The sequence below is a fragment of the Sciurus vulgaris genome (genome assembly GCF_902686455.1).
Source record: "Sciurus vulgaris genome assembly, chromosome: 3".
In the NCBI taxonomy this organism is placed as follows: domain Eukaryota; kingdom Metazoa; phylum Chordata; class Mammalia; order Rodentia; family Sciuridae; genus Sciurus; species Sciurus vulgaris.
Genome location: NC_136463.1, coordinates 40,441,476 through 40,463,364, shown reverse-complemented (window position 1 = coordinate 40,463,364; position 21,889 = coordinate 40,441,476). Strand labels below are relative to the sequence as shown.

At 42.6% G+C, this 21,889-nt stretch overlaps 2 protein-coding genes across 7 annotated transcripts in view; one reads left to right on the top strand and one right to left on the bottom strand.

Annotated features, from left to right (window-relative positions):
- Positions 1 to 21,119, bottom strand: part of LOC306657889 (uncharacterized protein) — a 100,228-nt gene extending 79,109 nt beyond the window's left edge. For 2 of the 5 annotated variants that reach the window (XR_013762910.1, XM_079134353.1), the window contains exon 1: positions 20,309 to 21,119. Coding sequence is in view for 1 of the 5 variants with exons in the window: in XM_079134353.1 (XP_078990479.1) it covers positions 20,309 to 20,549 (241 nt within the window). In the remaining 4 variants the exon portion in view is untranslated. Of the gene's footprint in view, positions 1 to 18,882; positions 18,983 to 20,256 lie in introns of all 5 variants that reach the window. The other 3 variants (XR_013762911.1, XR_013762912.1, XR_013762913.1) reach the window with 3 other exon arrangements.
- Positions 21,111 to 21,889, top strand: part of LOC306657885 (ankyrin repeat domain-containing protein 26-like) — a 34,674-nt gene continuing 33,895 nt past the window's right edge. For both annotated transcript variants that reach the window (XM_079134344.1, XM_079134345.1), the window contains exon 1: positions 21,111 to 21,493. In XM_079134344.1, the coding sequence (XP_078990470.1) occupies positions 21,390 to 21,493 (104 nt within the window). In that variant the 5' untranslated portion in view covers positions 21,111 to 21,389. The remainder of the gene's footprint in view (positions 21,494 to 21,889) is intronic.

The window sequence follows — 21,889 nt, the reverse complement described above, 5'->3', positions numbered from 1 at the left end:
AATGTACAATGCCTTATTAAAGGATATGAGAAGTCTAAGAATAGAGTTACTTTACATTAGGTAGAGGGGAGTGAAGGAAGGGGAAGAGGCATGGAGGTAGGAAGGGTAGTAAAGTGCAACAGACATTATTACTTCATGTACATATATGACTGCATGACCCATGTGATCCTACAATATGCATAATCAGAAAAATGAGAGATTACACTCCATTTATGTATGATCTATCAAAATGTATAAATGCATCCTACTGTCATGTACAACAAATTAGAACAAATAAAATTTTTAAAAAAAAGCCTGCCAGGATGCAAGCCTGTAATAGCAACTTGGGAGGCTGAGGAAGAAGAATCACAAATTCTAGCCCAGTTAAGCAATTTTGCAACACCCTGCCTCAAAATAAAATGTAAAATAGGCTGGGGATGTAGCTCAGTGGTAGAGTATCCCTGGGTTTGAGCCAGTGTACTGTGGGGTGGGCAGGTGAGAGGAGGACCTACTTAACTTTCAAATTTTCATGTTTATTTTTCAAACTGATTTACTGGGGAACCATTTTTCTTAAAAACAGCCCATGTACAAACATAGAATTTGGCCACAGGAGTGGACCACAGAGGGAAAAGGCAACTGCAAGTGCATAACCATGAACTATACAAATGGAGATTAGAGAGGAGATATCTGGGTTGCCATCAAGATCTTTGGGTTTAAAAGGAATTCTCCTATAAGAAAAATCAGAGACTTCCTCCTTTTCCTCCCAAAGTATACAAAAAGGCCAAGCATCTTGGAATTGAGACTGGGAAACAAAAAATTCCGACATTCACGGGAAGCCACTGGCTCTTCCCCAAGCATAAAGCCCTTCTGCTCCCTAGACGTCCTGAAATTCTACCCAGTTTCCAAGGCACTTGAGGAGAAGCAACCACTGATATAGGAGAAATGCCTTTAAATGATGACCTGAAATTCTACCCAATTTCCAATTTCATTTAGCTCTGCCTGGGTGCTGTCTCAGTTTGGTAGTTTGGTTCTCCAAAGCTGATAAAGACCAGACCAAGGGATAGGGCAAGGCCAGGATTATGCCCTTCTAGCTCTCAGGTACCCAAGTAAACCATGGCCTGATTCCAGTAATCTGACCCATTCTGCTACACACCAGGCCCATGCAGATGAAATAAAGAATGGAAGAATGCTTTTGTGTACTTGGATTAATATTTGGTAAACTGGAGAATCAAAAACAAAAAGCATCAGATCACTTAATAGCAAGAGCAACCTAATATTTTGTCTAGACCTTCTGTGTCAGTAGATTTTAAACCTACCCACAGAGACTTGAGGACAAGGATTGACACACTCTACCCAAACCAGAGCTTCCCAGATCTTATCAGTTTAAAAATCTTGGAGCCTAGAAACTGGCATCTTCACCTCTGTTTGTGTGGATGCTATACCTCCAACCCATGGGTCCTGACTGCCTCAAACCAAGGCTCCATTTCTTAAGACAAATTTTTTGTTACTTATTACTAATTTTCTAACATAAAATCCTGTTTCTAACTATTTTCCAATTGCAATCATTGAGGGAAATGTGAAAGGAACAAATGTAAAGGATACAGCAGATGAGGTTCTATCTAGGATCATCATTTCATGATATGTCAGTGTGTTTCTACTTTGTAGGATTTCTAAAATATTCTGCCTTATGAATGTTTCTGGACTATTGCTACATCTGGGGATAAAACAGCTCATCGAGAATTTAAACCAGTTCCAAATGTATTCAGAAAAAATGGAGATGCATCCATGCGCATCAAACTCCTTCCTAGTGTCTGGAAGAACCTTCAAGACTACCTGCTATCCTACCCCTTTACTCTGTTCCCAGCACTCTGCCCTGCTCTCTCCTCTTCATCTAAGCCAAGCTGCTCTCCCCAGCCCTGGTGATCTTGCATCTGATGGCCCTCCTGCACGGAATCTCCTCCAAATATTCATATGACTGACGCCTGGGTATTTCAAGGGGTCATTCTTCAAAGAGGCCTACCCACCCCATTGCAATCCCTCTTCGAAACATCACCCTGTCTTGTTCTCTTTATAGCTCCTGGAGTTGCTCCCAAATTGCCCGTGTTTATTGACTGACTTGCCGGCTGCACTGTAAGCTCTCATTTACTCTTATATCCTTGGTGCCTACAACAGCATCTGTCACATAATAGGTGTGCAATGAATAGTTCTGAACGAAAGAACAAAAAGAAGAGAGGGAATGAAAGGAGAAAAGGAGAGAATCCAGAATTAGGGAATTACGTTTAAGGGATTAAGAGAATGCTGAAATTCTGCCAGGCATGGTGGCGCATGCCTGTAATCACAGTGGCTTAGGATGCTGAGACAGGAGGATGGCAAGTTTAGTCAGCCTCAGCAAACTGTCTCTAAATAATACAAAATAGGGCTGGTGATGTGGCTCAGAGGTCAAGTGCCCCTGAGTTCAATCCCCGGTATCCCATCCAAAAAAAAAAATAATAATAATAATAATACTGAAATTCTAAGATGAAAGGAAAGCTAATGGTATGAGATGTGAGTTGAAATTTAGTAGAAGCCAGAAGAGATGTATCAGGTAGATCATTATGGGCCTTGTTAAAGATTTCATCTGGAGATCAAGACCAAAGAGAGACCTCTGAAAAGTTTCCAAATCAGGAACAATATGATTAGATTTGTATATTTAGAAAGATACCCGGGCTTCAATATGAAAAATGAATCACAAAGGAACAAGAAGGGCTCAAGCCAGCTACTCAGAGGCTGCCTCAGTGGTTCTCACCAATGAGACAGACATGGCAACAGACACCAGAATGACAAGACTCTAGACATTGGGCTCACCAGCTGGTGGAGCAGCACTGACAAAGCACTAGAAAGAGTCAAAGGGGTGGATTTGGGGGAAGAAGATGGAAATTAACTTTGGAGATACTGGTGTGTGGAGGGGCCCCTTAGTCCAGTGCAACTGCCTAGTATTCAGCTGGAAATATAAGTCTAGAGTTCAGAAGAGACATCTGAATTGGAAGAAAACAAAGGATTCAAGAGACATCAGTAACCATAGCACGACTTTTCTCGTGACTAGGAAGGTGGGAGACAAATAGAGAGAGGCTAAGAAGATTCCATACTTTTCAATATGAGTCAGTGCAAGATTGGGGTTGGTATTGACAGAGCCCAGGATATAGTAGCAACAGAATATCTGAAGAATGGTAAAATAATTAGGTCCTGCCCTGAAACTGCAGAGGACTTGGCTGAGCTATTGTAAAAGAATATGAATATGTGTAGTGGGAGTGGTCAAGCCTCAAGGAGATTCATTTCAAGACAAGAGTACAGGGAGGTGCTTGCTTTGAAGTTTCTACAAATTAAGAAGCTAAGCTTCCCACCAGGCTAAATTCTCAGGCTCCCTTCTAAATAACTGTAGGTGTGGCCATGAGACTAAATTTCAGTAAAAGAAACAAATGTGTGTGATCTGTGTAGAGACATTCCATTAAAAGGGAAAAAAATACATTCTTTCGGTCCTCCTTTCTTCTAGGTGTAAGGGATCCCATGGAAACCACGCTGGACACGGGAAATCGCATAAGGGAGTTTATTAAGCAAACAGAGTGTCTCCCTGCAGGGTAAGAGAGGAAAAGAAAGGGAACAAGAAAGGGCGCATGCAAGAAAGAGTGTGAAAGTGAGGAGGATAGAGAAAGTAGGAGAGAGAGAAGGATTAGAAAAGATGGCGGGGTAGCTACAGTGAAGCAGTTGAATTGCACTGGGCTAACAGGGGACCAATAACAAAGAAGGATACTTGCAAGCTGACTGATGAACCAATAGCTTGCTAGGATATTCAGACTGACAGTAGTTGGGAAGCAGGGAAAATGGCTGCACCGGAAAGATGGAGGGGAAGAGCAGCTTTGTACATTACATTCCCCCGTTTCTGTTTTTATAAGAAAATCTTTTGTTCTCCAGTTTTTTCTGAAGCCTTCTCTCCCCTTCCTGCCTAAGTGACTGGGGCTGGTTTTGCAGGTGAGATATAAAAAGTCTATTTTCCTTCCAGACTTCCAAAGGCAGATGGTTTTCATGGACTTCATTTCCTCGATTTGACTGATCCCCTATTTCTACACTAACTGCCTGTCCCCAATTCTGACTTCATTCACCCCTCTAATCTTTTGCTGTAGGGAAAGGGGGTCAATGATCACTCTGGCTTCTTCAAGTTGGAAGGGGGCAGCGTGGGGCAAGCAGTTTGGAGTTTCCTTTTTAGAAATCAGGGTAATTGAGGGGTCCATGGTAGAAGTCTGGTTGGGGAAGAGCAGGTTGTAAAGGCATCTGGGGATGGGTGCTTCTATGAGAGAAGAACAAAAAGACATGAGTACTGAAGTGAGATTAATACAATATAAATGTTGCAGAATCTGGAACATGCCACTGAATATCATAAAGATGACAGAAGTCAACAATTCCTCACCAGGGGGTGGAAAAACTGAGTTGTTCCCATAACAAGGCCTAGCAAAGGCTGGAGAGCACAAGGCCTTTATTTGGGAACTTTCACATTGTCTAAACACAATGTAAACACAACATTTAGTCGAGATACTAGCAAACATAGATTAAGCCTACCTGTGTCTGCAGGCCTTAAACTGAGTAAAAACTTCTGACTCTGGCAGTTTCTCTTGATAGTTATCAGGCACATTTGCCTAAGAATCTCTCTTTTGTAGCTTTTAGTCTTTATTCTAGTGGGCTAACACAAGTGTACATCTTAAGTTACATTTAAGTATTATTTCTTTTAAATGCCCAAGAATGGCTATATCTTGGTTTTAACTGTTTTGCTAGGTGTTTAGGATCAAGCTGGTCAAAGTGACCTGTTCCTGTCTGTTAAAGAGTCAGCTGAGTTCCCACAGGGGTGGTCACTCATAGAGAACTTGAGAGCCTTAGCTTTAGTGCTGTCAGTTAGGCAGGGACTCCTCGATGAGGTGGCTTCCCTTGGAAGCATTCGGGGTGTCTCCCTTTTTCCTTGACCCTCCTCTGCAGCAGGTGCACTGAGTGGCTTTTCCTCTAGTGGCCTCATCAATCTTCTTGATCAGGAGGTTGTGTGACCCAGAGTTGCAAACCTCCTTAGAGAAGTCCTCTTGTTCCCTGGGTTCAGGCTGACTTTGAGGGCAAGACCCAAATATGGACTTTTCTTGACCTCTGTATTTAATCTTAATCTCTAAGTTTGATCTTAACCATCAAGCAAGTCAGTCTCACCAGTCATAAAGTTAAGAGTACTGGGCTTTAACTTCAATGTCTATGACTTTACAGTTATCTACCCTCTTTTATCTAATTGGGGTTTACATTATCTGTGCTATAGGTGATGGCTTATGATTCCAAGTTAATTTACAGTGTTCGCTCTTAAACCAGTACTTCTGCAAAATATTGATTAGGCAACAATTAGAATTTACAATGAAAATACAAAATGTTCACCAACAGTAAAACATTCAGTTTGTGCAATAGCTATCTTGAATTTTGGCTGAGTTATATCCCATTTGAGATCACAGTAATCTTTATAACAAACATCAAACTTTTGAACACAATTTTAAATGAGTTATAACACAACAAATTCCATTGATGGTGGTGGTCTGGGGGCAATTGTGTATAAAAAGCACATTTTTAAAAAATATTAGAATCACACTTAGCCCTACAGGATGCTTGCTGGGTAAGAGGCAGATGTGAAAAGATGATGACTGAAGCAAGAGCAGATGTACAGTACTGGTCCAGGTTCACTAGGGGGCGTGCATTTAAGTTAGTGGCATTGTCACAAGGCTTCATGTTATTTTCCCTATGGATTCCTTTTGACTGGCCTCAAGTATTCAGTAAGATGTGTTTCTGATATAACTCCACTGACATCGTACATTCATATTTTGAGTAGCAAAGATAAAACCATATATGCTACCTGTATGTATGTGCCACAAATGGGCATTCACTGAACACAACTTTAAATGAGTTAAAGTCTGGCTTACTTTGGAGCCATTCTAACGTGCAGCAGGGTTGTGAGGCAGAGCCTTATCTCAGGTAATGCAGGCCTTTTCACAAATCTTAGGTAAAATGTTCTAATCCTGAAGCTAATTTTTCCTCTTTTGCCATGACCAGCATGACCTAATTCTCAAGTTCAGTGAGGGGCAAAGGAATATTAGAAAATAAAGGTTTATAAACACAGATTTTGAAGATTTTAAGCATGAAAGCATTTTACCACTTTGCCACACAAAAGGAAACTTAAAAGCTCTCTCAGCCTTTCTTTAATTCATTTTTAGATATAATGTTAAATTGTGTTAACTAATGTTCATATAGACTCAGGAGTCAATATATGTAAACATCTTAAAATAACATTTAAGAAAGAGTGTAATGCGCAGTAGCAAAAATGGGACAACAGTGACTGAGATTGGGGTCTCTGATGACCTCATGGCTGTGGCATGCCTGGTGCCTGGGAGTGTTCCTGTGCAGATGGAGCTCTGTTCTCTGATGGAAATGCAGATCTAAAGAGTTATGTCAGCAATCTTTATATATGTTTGTAAGCATTATTCTTTGTTTTCAGGAAAGTTACAGAGACTAGGACATTAACATAACTTTTTTCAGAGCTGCAAAGTGCAATGTTAGGAGCTCTGTGTGGCTCTCAAGGAAGTCCACAGTTCAAAGTTACTGTAAGGTGGGCAGGAACCAGAGAAGGGAGTTGATGAAACACTGGTTATCTAGCAAAAGAATTTCTTTCTGCCCAAAAGCTGTGTGCCTGAGATCAATGTTAGAGCTGATAGGACTCCTGTATAGAGCCTCCCTAGGGAGGGTACTGTCACAGCAGTTAGGCATCTTGTGCCCCTGCATAGAAACACTCTCAGGCACCAGGCATGCCACAGCCATGAGGTCGAGACCCCAATCTCAGTCACTGTTGTCCCATTTTTGCTACTGTGCATTACACTCTTTCTTAAATGTCATTTTAAGAAGTTTACATATATTGACTCCTGAGTCTATATGAACATTAGTTAACACAATTTAACATTATATCTAAAAATGAATTAAAGAAAGGCTGAGAGAGCTTTTAAGTTTCCTTTCATGTGGCAAAGTGGTAAAATGCTTTCATGCTTAACCTTTAAACAAATCAGGCTCTCAATAACTTTTAGAAATACATTTAACAAATTTTATATATACTCTATTGATAATAGGTCCTATATAGAACATTAAATGATGAGTTTAAAATTACCATTACAGACAAGTTTAATTTGGAGAATAGCAGCTTGATAAATTTTCTGTTTTAAAGGCTTTTATACCTGGAAAATGTGAACACATTTAATATACAAAGAACAATGTTTGTAAGTATGTTACTCCATGTAATAACTTTGTAAATTAATTAGATGCTCTTAACAAACACATTTGAGTAATCCCATACGTGTCGACTCTAATTCTCTCATCTTATTGTAAAAAAACCAAGATATCAGACAAGTGTACCAACAGTATTTGCCGTCTCTTTCCTGTTGAAGAAAAGTCCTAGAAAAATTGATGTTAGACATTTTATAAACATCAACATTTTATTAGTGTGACCACCTAGAGACTTGTGAGTTAATTTTAAAGACATTTTACTTCTATTAGTTTACCCGATTTAAATTGAAACTTTTTAAATCATGTGAATTAAAAATATTTGGATCCATTTTTAAAATTTTAATTTTTATGCGCGCTTATATTTAACACACAAGTAAAGGCCTTGTAATGTTTATCTCCATTGCAATGTAACAGATGTTCAAAAATAGCTCTAGAGTTGGATAAAAAGAACTGATCAAAAATCATTAACCTAGGTATGTAGGATCCAAATTATGAGCTCAAAAATACAGCATTTAAGAAAAAGAAAAGTCCTAGAAGAAAAATGATAATGGTCATTAATTATAGCACTAGAAAATGGGAAAGAGAGAGGTTTCAAGATGGCGGCCTAGAGGGTGGCTGCATTTCATGTTGCTCCAGGACTCAGGATTCAAAAGAGGAGATATTGAGACACTTGGGACCAACTCAAAGCAGCCGGGTGACTCTCACCCGTTGGGAAGGCGTCCTGGATGGGACGGTGGTCCCGGAACGCAGGAAACTTTGTGAAGTAGAGCTGCCAGCGAGACGCCCCTCCCCCCGCTGGAGCAGTGAACTCGGACAACGGGGAGCGCCGTAAAGGAGGCCGCTCGACACAGTGCTGGGACTCGGAGCAACCACTGGGGCTCCGGCGGCTGCCCAGGGGAGGAGTGGCGAGGAGAGCTGTGTGGACTCAGAACACCGGGGCCTGCCCTGAGGAGGAGGAGGAGGAGCGTGGCCACTTGGATTCGGAGTGACTACACCAGAGCTACAGGCGGTTGCCAGAGGAGGGGCTGCGTGGCGAGCTGTTTGGACTCAGACCACTTCTGAACACCGGGGCCTGCCCGGAGGAGTAGGAGGAGGAGGAGGAGGAGCGCGGCGGGTCGTTTGGACTCGCAGTGACTGCATTAGTGCTCCAGGCGGCTGCTCAGAGGAGAAGGCGAGTGGTGAGTTGTTTGGACTTAAAGTGACAGCTCCTGAACACAGGGGGGCTGCCTGGAGGAGAAGCATGGTGGGTCGCTTGGCCTTGAGTGGCCGCACCAGAGCTCCGGGCGGTTGCCCAGAGGACCCGTGCAGTGGGTCACGTGGATTCAGAGCCACTCAGAGCGACCGCTCCTGAACACCCGGGGGGTTATCTGGAGAAGGAGGAGGAACGGGGAGGGTCACTTCGACTCGGAGTGATTGATTGCCCAGGGCTACGGGTGGTTGGTGGGAGGTGGAGGCACGCAGTGAGTTTCTTGGACTCCTAGTGACCACACCGGAATACTGGGCGGCTGTCTGGAGGAAGAGGCGTGTAGCGGGTCTCTGGGACTCAGAGCGATTGTACAGGGCCCCAGGTGGCTGCTCAGAGGAGGGCCCGCATAGCCAGGCGATTAGGTGCAGAGCAGGGTCCCAGAATCTAGGAGGCTTCTTGGTGGAAGAGCCGCACAGAGACAGGCTTAGGGCGGAGGGAAGGTTCCAGGCCTGCGGGCAGATTCTCTGAGGAGGGGCAGCCTAAGGAGATTCATCGGCGAAGGGTGAGGCTCCCAGGCCCAGGAGGTAGGGCCGGGCCCCTGGGAACTTTGCAGAGGAAGGCAGCCCAGCCCAGGCAGTAGCTGTAAATTGAGGGGAACCTCTAGGAGGGAACTGACCAGCGAGACCTCCCCACCGGGTGAGTCTTCCCTGCTGGGTGAGGTTTCCCCACAAGGACGGTAAAACCAGAGACTCAGGCCCAAACAGGCCTTGTCTCAGCCCGCAGCCTAGGTCCCCTTTGGATGACCATTGCTCAACAAGTGGAGGCACCTCTGTCCATTAGCAGGGATTATACCCCACCTGAAGGCCACCACTCCTAGAGAGGCAGCTTCCTTTTGGAGCACCGCATTATCAACTTCCTCCAAGACTTCAGCCTACTGAAGGCTAAGGGGGGATATATATATATAGAAATCTTCATGGACATTGTAAGTCAATAGAGGAAATCTGCAATATCTCAGCGGTCCACTGATACCTGAACAATATGAGAAAACAAGGAAAGAAAATGCTGCAAACAAATCTAGATGTTACATCAATAAAACCCAATGACAGCATGGCAGAAGAAATGACAGAAAAGGAGTTCAGAATGTACATAATTAAAATGATCAGAGAAGCAAACGATGAGATGAAAGACCAAATGGATGCACTGAATGATGAGATGAAAGAGCAAATGCAAGCATTGAATGATCGCACCAATCAACAATTAAAAGAGCAAATACAGAAAGCAAAAGATCATTTCAATAAAGAGTTAGAGATATTGAAAAAAAACAAACAGAAATCCTTGACATGAAGGAAACAATAAACCAAATTAAGAACTCTATAAAAAGCATATCCAATAGGATAGAACACCTGGAAGACAGAACCTCAGACATTGAAGACAAAATATTTAACCTTGAAAAAGAAGTTGAACAAACAGAGAAGATGGTAAGAAATCATGAACAGAATCTACAAGAACTATGGGATATCATGAAAAGGCCAAATTTAAGAATTATTGGGATTGAGGAAGGCCTAGAGAAACAAGCCAAAGGAATGAACAATTTATTCAATGAAATAATATCAGAAAATTTCCCAAATCTGAAGAATGAAATGGAAAATCAAGTACAAGAGGCTTATAGGACTCCAAATACACAAAATTACAACAGACCCACACCAAGGCACATTATAATGAAAATACCTAACATACAAAATAGAGACAGAATTTTAAAGGCTGTGAGAGAAAAGAACCAAATTACATTCAGGGGGAAACCAATATGGATATCAGCAGATTTTTCAATCCAGACCCTAAAAGCTCGAAGGGCCTGGAACAACATTTTTCAAGCCCTGAAAGAAAATGGATGCCAACCAAGAATCTTATACCCAGCAAAACTTACCTTCAAATTTGATGATGAAATAAAATCCTTCCATGATAAACAAAAGCTAAAAGAATTTACAAAAAGGAAGCCAGCATTACAGAACATTCTCAGCAAAATATTCCATGAGGAAGAGATGAAAAACAAAGAAGCAAATCAGCAAAGGGAGGAATTATCCTAAAGGAATTGTCAAATAAAGAAGGAAACAAGTTGTGTCAAACAAATAAATAAATAAAATTTAAAAAATGAACCAAATGACCGGGAAACCAAATCATATCTCTATAATAACCCTGAATGTTAATGGCCTGAATTCATCAATCAAAAGACATAGACTGGCAGATTGGATTAAAAAGAAAGATCCAACAATATGTTGCCTGCAAGAGACTCACCTCATAGAAAAAGATACCCATAGACTAAAGGTGAAAGGATGGGGAAAAACATACCATGCACATGGACTCAGCAAAAAAGCTGGAGTATCCATCCTCATTTCTGATAATGTGGACTTCAAGCCAAAGTTAGTCAGAAGGGATAAAGAAGGTCATTTCATACTGCTTAAGGGAAGCATAAATCAGCAAGATATAACAATCATAAACATCTATGCCCCAAACAGTGGCTCATCCATGTATGTCAAACAAATGCTTCTCAATTTCAGAAACCAAATAGACCATAACACAATAATACTAGGTGATTTTAACACGTCTCTCTCACCACTCGACAGATCTTCCAGACAAAAATCGAACAAAGAAACCATAGATCTCAATAACACAATCAATAATTTAGACTTAAGGGACATTTATAGAATATACCATCCAACCAAGAGCAAATACACTTTCTTCTCAGCAGCACATGGATCCTTCTCTAAAATAGACCATATATTATGCCACAAAGCTAATGTTAGCAAATACAAGAAGATAGAGACACTAGCATGTATTCTATCAGATCATAATGGATTGAAGTTAGAAATAAATGAAAGAGTAAAACACAGAAACTATTCCAACATCTGGAGATTAAACAATATGCTATTATATGATGAATGGATAACAGAAGATATTAGGAAGGAAATTAAAAAGTTCTTAGCGGTAAATGAGAACAAAGAAACATCATATCAAAATCTCTGGGACACTATGAAAGCAGTACTTAGAGGGAAATTTGTTTCATGGAGCGCATTTAATAAAAGAAGAAAACTCAACAAATAAACGACCTAACACTACAGCTCAAAGCCCTAGAAAAAGAAGAACAGAACAGCACCAAAAGTAGTAGAAGACAGGAAATAGTTAAACTCAGAGCTGAAATCAATGAAATTGAAACAAAAGAAACAATACAAAAAATTGACAAAATAAATAGTTGGTTCTTCGAAAAAATAAACAAAATTGATAAACCTTTAGCCACACTAACAAAGAGAAGACGAGAGAAAACCCAAATCACTAAAATTTGGAATGAACAAGGAAATATCACAACAGACAGGATTGAAATACAAAACATAATTAGAAGCTATTTTCAAAATCTATACTCCAACAAAATAGAAAATTTCGAAGACATCAACAGGTTTCTAGAGACATATGAATTGCCTAAACTGAACGAGGAGGACATACACAATTTAAATAGACCAATTTCAAGTACTGAAATAGAAGAAGTCATCAAAAGCCTACCAACAAAGAAAAGTCCGGGACCAGATGGGTTCTCAGCCGAGTTCTACAAAACCTTTAAAAAAGAGCTCATTCCAATACTTCTCAAAGTATTCCATAAAATAGAAGAGGAGGGAACCCTCCCAAACTCATTCTATGAAGCCAATATCACACTGATACCTAAACCCGACAGAGACTCATCAAGGAAAGAAAATTTCAGACCAATATCCTTAATGAACATCGACGCAAAAATTCTCAACAAAATTTTAGCAAATCGCATACAAAAACATATTAAAAAGATAGTGCACCATGATCAAGTGGGTTTCATCCCAGGGATGCAAGGTTGGTTCAACATCAGGAAATCAATAAACGTAATTCACCATATTAATAGACTTAAAGTCAAGAATCACATGATCATTTCAATCGATGCAGAAAAAGCATTTGATAAAATACAGCACCCCTTCATGCTCAAAACACTAGAAAAAATAGGGATAATGGAAACATTCCTTAACATTGTAAAGGCCATTTATGCTAAGCCCATGGCTAATATCATTTTAAATGGTGAAAAACTGAAAGCATCCCCCCTAAAAACTGGAACAAGGCAGGGATGCCCTCTTTCACCACTTCTAGTCAACATCGTTCTTGAGACTCTGGCCAGAGCAATTAGACAAACCAAAGAAATTAAAGGGATACGAATTGGAAAAGAAGAACTCAAACTATTCCTGTTCACTGATGACATGATTATATATTTAGAGGAACCTGGAAACTCCACCAGAAAGCTCTCAGAACTCATAAGTGAATTCAGTAAAGTAGCAGGTTATAAGATCAATGCCCATAAATCCAACACATTTTTATACATAAGTGATGAATCTTCAGAAAGAGAAATTAGGAAAACTACCCCATTCACAATAGCCTTGAAAAAAATAAAATACTTGGGAATCAATCTCACAAAAGAGGTGAAAGACCTCTACAATGAGAACTATACAACACTAAAGAAAGAAATTAAAGAACACCTTAGAAGATGGAAAGATCTTCCATGTTCTTGGATAGGAAGAATTAATATTGTCAAAATGGCCATACTACCTAAAGTGCTATACAAATTCAATGCAATTCCAATTAAAATCCCAATGACGTACCGTACAGAAATAGAGCAAGCAATTATGAAATTCATCTGGAAGAATAAGATACCCAGAATAGCTAAAGCAATCCTTAGCAGGAAGAGTGAAACAGGGGGTATTGCAATACCAGATCTTCAACTCTACTACAAAGCAATAGTAACAAAAACGGCATGGTATTGGTACCAAAATAGAAAGGTAGATCAATGGTACAGAATAGAGGACACAGACACAAACCCAAATAAATACAATTTTCTCATACTAGACAAAGGTGCCAAAAATATGCAATGGAGAAAAGATAGCCTCTTCAACAAATGGTGCTGAGAGAATTGGAAATCCATATGCAACAGAATGAAACTAAACCCATATCTCTCACCATGCACGAAACTAAACTCAAAATGGATTAAGGACCTCGGAATCAGACCAGAGACCCTGCAGATTATAGAAGAAAACGTAGGTCCAAATCTTCGCCTTGTTGGTCTAGGATCAGACTTCCTTAACAGGACTCCCATAGCACAAGAAATAAAAGCTAGAATCAACCACTGGGATAGATTCAAACTAAAAAGCTTTCTCTCAGCAAAGGAAACTATCAGCAATGCAAAGAAAGAGCCTACAGAGTGGGAGACTATCTTTGCCAATCATAATTCAGATAGAGCACTAATCTCCAGAATCTATAAAGAACTCAAAAAACTCTACTCCAAGAATTCAAATAATCTAGTCGACAAATGGGCTAAGGAAATGAATAGACACTTCACAGAAGAAGATCTACAAGCAATCAACAAACATATGGAAAAATGTTCAACATCTCTAGTAATAAGAGAAATGCAAATCAAAACTACCCTAAGATTCCATCTCACCCCAATTAGAATGGCGATTATCAAGAATACGAGCAACAACAGGTGTTGGCGAGGATGTGGGGAGAAAGGTACACTCATACATTGCTGGTGGGGCTGCAAATTAGTGCAGCCACTCTGGAAAGCAGTGTGGAGATTCCTTAGAAAACTTGGAATGGACCCTCCATTTGATCCAGCCATCCCACTCCTTGGCCTATACCCAAAGGACTTAAAATCAGCATACTACAGAGATACAGCCAAATCAATGTTCATAGCTGCTCAATTCACAATAGCCAGACTGTGGAACCAACCTAGATGCCCTTCAATTGATGAGTGGATAAAGAAACAGTGGTATATATATACAATGGAATATTACTCAGCCATAAAGAATGATAAAATTATGGCATTTGCAGGCAAATGGATGAAATTGGAGAATATCATGCTAAGTGAGATAAGCCAATCTCAAAAAGCCAAAGGATGAATGATATCGCTAATAAGTGGAGGATGACACATAATGGGGGGGAGGGAAGGGTTAGTGTTAGGGTTAGAGTTAGGGTTAGGGAGGGGGGCAAGTATGGAGGAAGGAAGTACTGTATAGAGGGTAAAGAGGGGTGGGAGGGGTGGGGGGAAGGGAAAAAATAACAGAATGAATCAAACAACATTACTCTATGTAAATTTATGATTACACAAATGGTATGCCTTTACGCCATGTACAAACAGAGAAACAACATGTATCCCATTTGTTTACAATAAAAAAAAATGAAAAAAAGAAAAGAAAATGTGAAAGAGAAGAGCAGAGAGAAGAGGAAAAGGGAGAGATAAAGTGTTGTGTTGTGGCCCAGGAGAAATTTAAAATGGACACTTTTTTTTTCCTTGGGTTTGAGACTGGTCTTCCACTGAGCATTATGACTTTCTCCATTTACATTTCAATGTAAGCCTTGACTGAGATTTGGATCTGAAAGGGGCTAAAATGTTCTAGCAGAAACTTGATGCTTAGGGCATTTTAACCCTTTTTCCTGGTTAGTAATTAATTCAGGTTTGGACACAGAAAATTGTCAAACAATTATCTCCACTACTTGTAGGGAATGGGGCTGCTTATATTATACTCCTTACTGGGACACGCCACTGATGGTTGGAGTGGTTACTCCCTCCACACCAGCGTATGTGGGACTTCGTGGCAGGAGGACTAGGTGGGTTGGGCCGGGGAATGGAAGCAGAAACAGAATGGGGTAAAGGAGATGGAGAAGCTGGGGAAGATGGAGAAGCAGGGTCTGGAGGCGCCCAAGCCTGCAGGAAGAGCCAAGAAGCAAGAAAGAAGAGACTTGAAGATAAGGAATCTCTTCCATCTGCCCACTTGCTCATGGAAGCTGTGTGCCATTACACAAACGAATTTTGATGGCTTTAAGTCGGGGATCGGGCGAAGGGTTCCCGGGGTTGAATCTGCCAGATTGGAGGACCCAGATTCTATGGTGGGGATTGATACAGCCGAGTCTGTGCCTTGGTGTTCTGAGGCCACAGAGTAGTCGACTAGAGACGAGAAGGCGGCACATAGATGGTGTCGTCACAAAAACATCAATGTGGGGCCAGGCAAAAGCTGAGAAGAGTTGAGGACCTGATATCAGGGTTTTTGAGTACGAGTGTGAGCATGAGATGAGCCTCAACCCTGAGAAAGAATCTCCACCATAAATTCAGGAATCCACCCGGCAGATAAGACGACTAAGGGGGCCAGCTGTGCCCGGGGGGTGAATCAGCCTAGGAGAATCCGCCTGGGGGATTCACCAATCTGAAGTCCGGTGATGGATGCAGAGCAGAGCGTCCGGGCAGAGTGGAAGGTGAGGCTGTGTCCGGGGGACACTGGGGCTCAGATGGGTTCCACTCACCTAAGAGACAGTGGAAGATCCCATCCGAGTCATGGCACCAATGTAAGGGATCCCATGGAAACCACGCTGGACACGGGAAATCACATAAGGGAGTTTATTAAGCAAACAGAGTGTCTCCCTGCAGGGTAAGAGAGAAAATGAGAGGAAAAGAAAGGGAACAAGAAAGGGTGCACGCAAGAAACAGTGTGAAAGCGAGGAGGATAGAGAAAGTGAGTAGGAGAGAGAGAAGGATTAGAAAAGATGGCAGGGTAGCTACATTGAAGCAGTTGAATTGTGCCGGGCTAACAGGGGACCAATAACGAAGAAGGATACTTGCAAGCTGACTGATGAACCAATAGCTAGCTAGGATGTTCACAGACTGACAGTAGTTGGGAAGCAGGGAAAATGGCTGCACCAGAAAGACGGAGGCGGGGAGCAGCTTTGTACATTACACTAGGCCTATAGGCAGAAGACAGAAAGTAAATAAATAATTTTTTTTTTAATGTAAGAAGACAGGAAGAGTAGAAGGTAGTTAATAAGACATTCAGAACCAGTTAGTAATAAGTTTAGAATTACTCCCATTTAAAGAGCGAGCTTGGGGGAAAGATCTGAAACACCTCCATCAAATTCTATGGCATACATGTTAGATTGTCTCAAAACACAACACCAGGAAGTTTCCATTCAAAGCAAAGGGTGACACACTGGAGAGAGGTACAGCACATAGGAAAGGGTGTCCCTTCACTTAAAAAAAAAAAAAAAAAGCAACATGCAGGCTGGTGCAGTGCTGTGCACCTACAGTTCCAGCTACCAGACAGGAAGATCACTTGATCCCAGGAGTTCAAGGCCAGCTTGGGAAATATAGCAACACCCTGTCTTAAAAAAAAAAATCATGTAAACCAAGGTATTTTCCCATTGCACATTTGCAACGAATTCTTTACAAGTCAATATCAAGAATTACTTTGCATCACTTAATAGAGTATGTTTCAAATATTCTAAAAGCAAACACAGACAAGGTAAATGCTTTGTACTAGTAGTTCATTGAATGATGCTTTTAAATGTCTCTATTTTCTCACCTTATTCTTTGCAAAGTCATTGCTAAACTCAATCAAAACAGCAAAGAAGGCCTCCCAGGATTCACTACACAGAGCTAAAGTTGTAACACAGGTGGACACAACAAGAAGATATCAGCAGGGATAATTACTATTGGAGAAGTTTAAATGGAAACTTCTAATTTAGAATAAGGCCCAGTGGAAACAAGTCCAGCTGTCTTAGGAGCATGTTCATTTTTCCTCAAAATGTCCTTATTGTGAGTACCAAGAAGGCAAATGTGGAGGATAATGGACATTCTGGGGTCTACATGGAAAGGCACTGAGTGGATTTGGAACCCATACTCAGGACTTCAAAGTCATTATGAATGAATCCAAGAAGATGAGCTGTGGCACACAAGGAACAAGTTAAGGGATTGTTGGGGGCTGTGCCATGTGCGCTGCACCGGGATGTCGCCTGGTGGCCAGCCAGAAGTCATTTTGATCACATCCGCAGTACATGTGCACAGGTGTTCCCGAGTGCTCCTGCTCACGCCTGCTTGTGACTGGGCAGCTGGCTCTCCGCCTGATCTCAACTGGCGTGGCCCCGCCCTCCGCCTCCTGGAGGGAATATAAGCAGGCAGTAGGTAGAAGGCGAGAGGCAGCAGCTAGCAGAAAGAAGCAGAGAGAAGGCACTAGCAGAAAGGAAGAAGAAGCAGCAAGCATATAGCAGCAGCTAGTAGAAAGAAGCAGCAGGCAGTGGCGGAAGGCAGATCGCAGAGCGGAGAATTGAGAACACACCTCTAGATCACAGATAGGCAGATCGCAGTACGTGGGTCGCATCACTAAGAAGCACCTCAGATAGATGCACCCTTAGTTCATAGGATGCAGGATGCACCTTTAAGAAGCAGTAGAACTAAGAAGATATAGATCTCTGAAAGTGTAGTCTCTCTCTCTTAAGCAAAGTCTTTCTCTCTTATGCAAAGCCTCTCTCCTCTCTCTCTCTTTTTCTAAAACTTCCTCTATAAGCTAGGGACTAAGCAAACAAGCAAGAAAGCAGAGCACTAAAGAGAAAGATAGTAGAAGTAGCTCAGTTTCCAGTCCATCTCCGATGAATACCCGTGCAATTGTTGCTGCAGGCCGTAACAAATTGCCACGGGCGGCGACAAGGGATAAGAACTTTCCTGTTTAAAATAATGACAATGCTTCTTTGAGATCTGCTTCTAACACCAAGTGACAGCTATTTACAACCTCAGCAGGCACAGAACGCAGGTCAGTAGCAGGCCACAGGACAGTATCGCTCTCCTTCCTGCAGACGGTTTGCAGCACAATTTAGCAGTTCCTCTGCTGCCTCCAAAAGTCACCAGAAAGACTTAACATGCCTGCCAAAACTTCCCCCCTTCCAGGCCTAAGAGTGCCAGATTCCATGCCAACCCAATGTGGCCAGATGCCACTTGGGGAGAGTGCCTGTGGACACCAAGACCAGAACCTTAGAAAGCCTGCCCTTTGGGGCTCAGTTGCCACTTGTCGCCACAAGGTGTCAGTAATGAGAAGGAAGAATCCCATCTGGAGTCATCAGGGAAAGTGTGGTTTTGGAGACAAGCAGCACTATCATCACTTTCTCAGGCATTCATAAATACTTCATTTACTTATTTGCCAACCCACCATGCAAACTCACCATGCAACCTCTAGGATGGTTTAAATTCTATGTTTCTCACACACTCAAGAGAAAAGACTCACTGCTCACTTCAAGAGGACTTAGGTCTTTCACCCGGTCTCCTCCCCCAGGAAGCTGGAAACATAAAGTACAGTTATCTACTCCTTGTCTACCCTCCTCATATAAATTACCAAATGAGTATGTTAACAGCTTCTATTTATACTGAGGTTCCAGGTACTTGGTTTTTGTAACATGCTTGAGTACTACTGGGTACAGAGCCCACAGGAGGGAAAGTCTAGCAAAGAAATCAGATGTTGTTTCCAGGTCTAAATTGGGAAACAGACACCCAAGGACAACCTTGTGGTGCAAAAAGTCAGTCTCACCAGTAGCGGATGATGAGACACAGTGCTGGATATTTCCTGAAGAAGATGTGCTACAGTTATGCCAGAGATCTGTCGTGTGTCCATTGCCCAGGATCCACTGCTAGAAATAATAAGACATTCTGAATCAAAGAAGGCAATGAGGAGTGAAGGGAAGGGGAGGAAGCTGTCAGAGGGATGGCAATGAGCAGCCCCATCCACCTGGCTGCCTGGCCTGCTGTTGCTCTCCCCAGTATTGTACAGGTGGAGGTCACTCCCTGAACAAGTTCACAGTTATGATCCAGAAACCTCCAGAGAGGTGGCAGTCTGGTACTGACATCATGAACTTTGCAAATGGAAAAGTAACACATACACACACACACACACACACACACACACACACACACACACACACAATTATGTACAGAAGTGAGTAGTACAGAAGGAGGAGCTATGGCCTCACCCTAACACAACTGCATTCAACCATCTTTCCCTCCTTCATGTCTTGGGTATCTTTTCCCAAATGATTCTACCACCTCTTTAAGTCTGTTTCCTTATAATTCCTATCATCACACATAATTAAGGTCTTGTGAAAAATGCCTGTAAATGATAAAGCAACCCACAAGTCTCTAACATAATTATTTATCAAATAGACAAGAAAATCATGTGGACAGCTTGCCTTCCATTAAGACATTTAAGTCACATGCATGTAACTACCTGAGTTGGTGCTTATCTTCACCTGCAAGCGAAAAAGTTTAAAATCTAATATGTCTGATAGTTTTTAATAAGTTGTTCTGCCAACCTATTCACATCAGTAGAAACTTGACTAACACCCATAAAGCAGATGTGGAATTTGCAAACATTTTCCTGAAAAGGCAATTTTAACTTTCTATCTTCAAGTCTTAAAGGGGTGTTTTATAAAGTAAGCCACCCGTCTGACCTACGGTTTGGATAAAAATTTTTCTTAAATGCTCCACTTACTTCCTACGGGAGGTTTCATCAAGAAAAAAAAGTTGTTTAACCATCTTATCAAATGAAGCCTGTGGTACAGTGGATGGGCCTTGAAATTACTTTGGTTTAAATAAAAGCCTGAGCAACTAATCTACTCCAGAGATTGCTTGCTTTCTACTCCAGAATCTGATCTGGTTTTCACAAAACAACTGAAAAGAGGCAGAGTGCCAGAAACTGAAAGAAAGAGGGAAAAAAAACAAAAACTGCTCTGGGACATCTGCGACTTCTAGTAGTCTGAAAATAACTACCCCGCTCTGAACCAGGAGGGGCACTGGCTGGGAACCAAGGTGAGGAATCGCCCGCCAGGCGGGGAGCCTCCCTGCGGGCTGGGCACTCACGGAGACCAACAGCAACACCAGCACAACAACATGGAGGACAAATGATTACCAGCAACAGGAGGAGCATTTCAGCAGCAAGTTCTGTTCAGCGGAGTTCCTACCTGCGCGGAGACAGAGCCCAAACCGGATGTGAGGCCGAAGGCACTGATCAGCTAGTAACGCCAGCAGCGGAGCAAGGAAGGAGCACGCAGAGGGAGATCTCTGCTCTAGAGGAATGCCAGGGCCTTGCACTGAGCGCCGCTGCCCGCCTGCCCGCCCGCACCGCTGCCAAGATGGGGCAGCAGCCAACAGACAGTAAGATCCCAGCCCAGCAGCCAGCTGGACCCGCCTGTAACTGAACATCTTTTTTATTTGGAACAAAACAAGCGGTGTGCACCTCTCAGTCACCCCGAGAAGAGTTTCTACAGTGATTAGTGGAAGCCACAGGATGTCTCCAACCGTCCCGGGAGCCTTGCAGGGACAACCTGACTCCGGAAGGGCGAGAGACCTCGCTCTCCGCAATACGGATTCAGATGTGGACACCCCTCTAGGGATAAGGGAAGTTAGCTCCACAATGACGCCTGAGGCCTGGAGTTACCAGAAGCCTACTGTGAGGGACAGCGCAGCAGGAAAAATGGTTTCCCACACCCCAAAGCGCTTTGCAGTCCGTTTAGTCTCCAAGTTTTCACCCAGGTTTGCCAAGGCAGGGCAGCCGTCCTAGCCCCAGCTAGGCCTGGTGTAGACCTACTAGCGGCTCTGGAGCAGAACCGTGAGGGACAGGGCCCTGCACATGCGCACTGAGCGGCCTCGGTCTGGAGGCGTTCGCGTGGCAGAGCGCAGCGTCCGCCGGGAACTCCAAGCTGTGTACGTTCACTAGTGTTTACCCGCGTTGCATGGCAACCACTAGTCTGTAGTCGATAAGACGCAAGACTGCTTCGGAGCTTCCCTTGTGGGGACGAAGTGATCTATCTTGATTTTTACCTCGGCGGCTAATAGTCAAGGAGGGTGGAGAGAAAGGGCCTCCTCAGACAATAGGCTCTGAGGTCATCTTTGGCTTCGGGAGGGACTGAGGGGCCCTGAGGGGCCCTGAGGGGCCCTGGCCCCTGGTCTCCTTTACCTACCAGCACAGGGCCAGTGAGGGATTTGCGCCGGAGAGGGCAGGGTAGCTTCACCTCGCCCAAGTACCACCGCCCAGTCAAGGAAATGGGGAAGATCCACGATGCAGCCAAAGCTGGCAAGGTTGCAAAAGTCCAGCGGTTCCTTCTTCTGGGAAAATGTGGCCTGAATGACCTTGACTGGAAGAATAGGTAACAGGCCCTGTGAGGCAAGGTCAAGGGGTGGGGCCGGGGCACAAATGTGCCTTCAGGTTAGGCCCAGGCCTAGGGAACAGGAGGTCTGTGTGTTTGTATGTGTACATAAATGCCAACCAACTGTCTAGACGGCTATAGACTTGTCAGTTTTATCATATTTCATTTTATGTAAGGTACCACGGATTATGTAAGGCACCTTAATTTTTTTCTCATGAAAGTTTTTAAATGTTGCCTAGTATAGTTTTAACACCTCACAAATGATAAGTGGTATTCCAATGTTAAAGATGTTAAAACATGAATAGCATCTTAAACTCACTGAACTATGTAATCTTTAAGATATAACTGAAAAATTGATATAATTGGGTTGTTTTACTTAACAGATGTTGTTTTGTT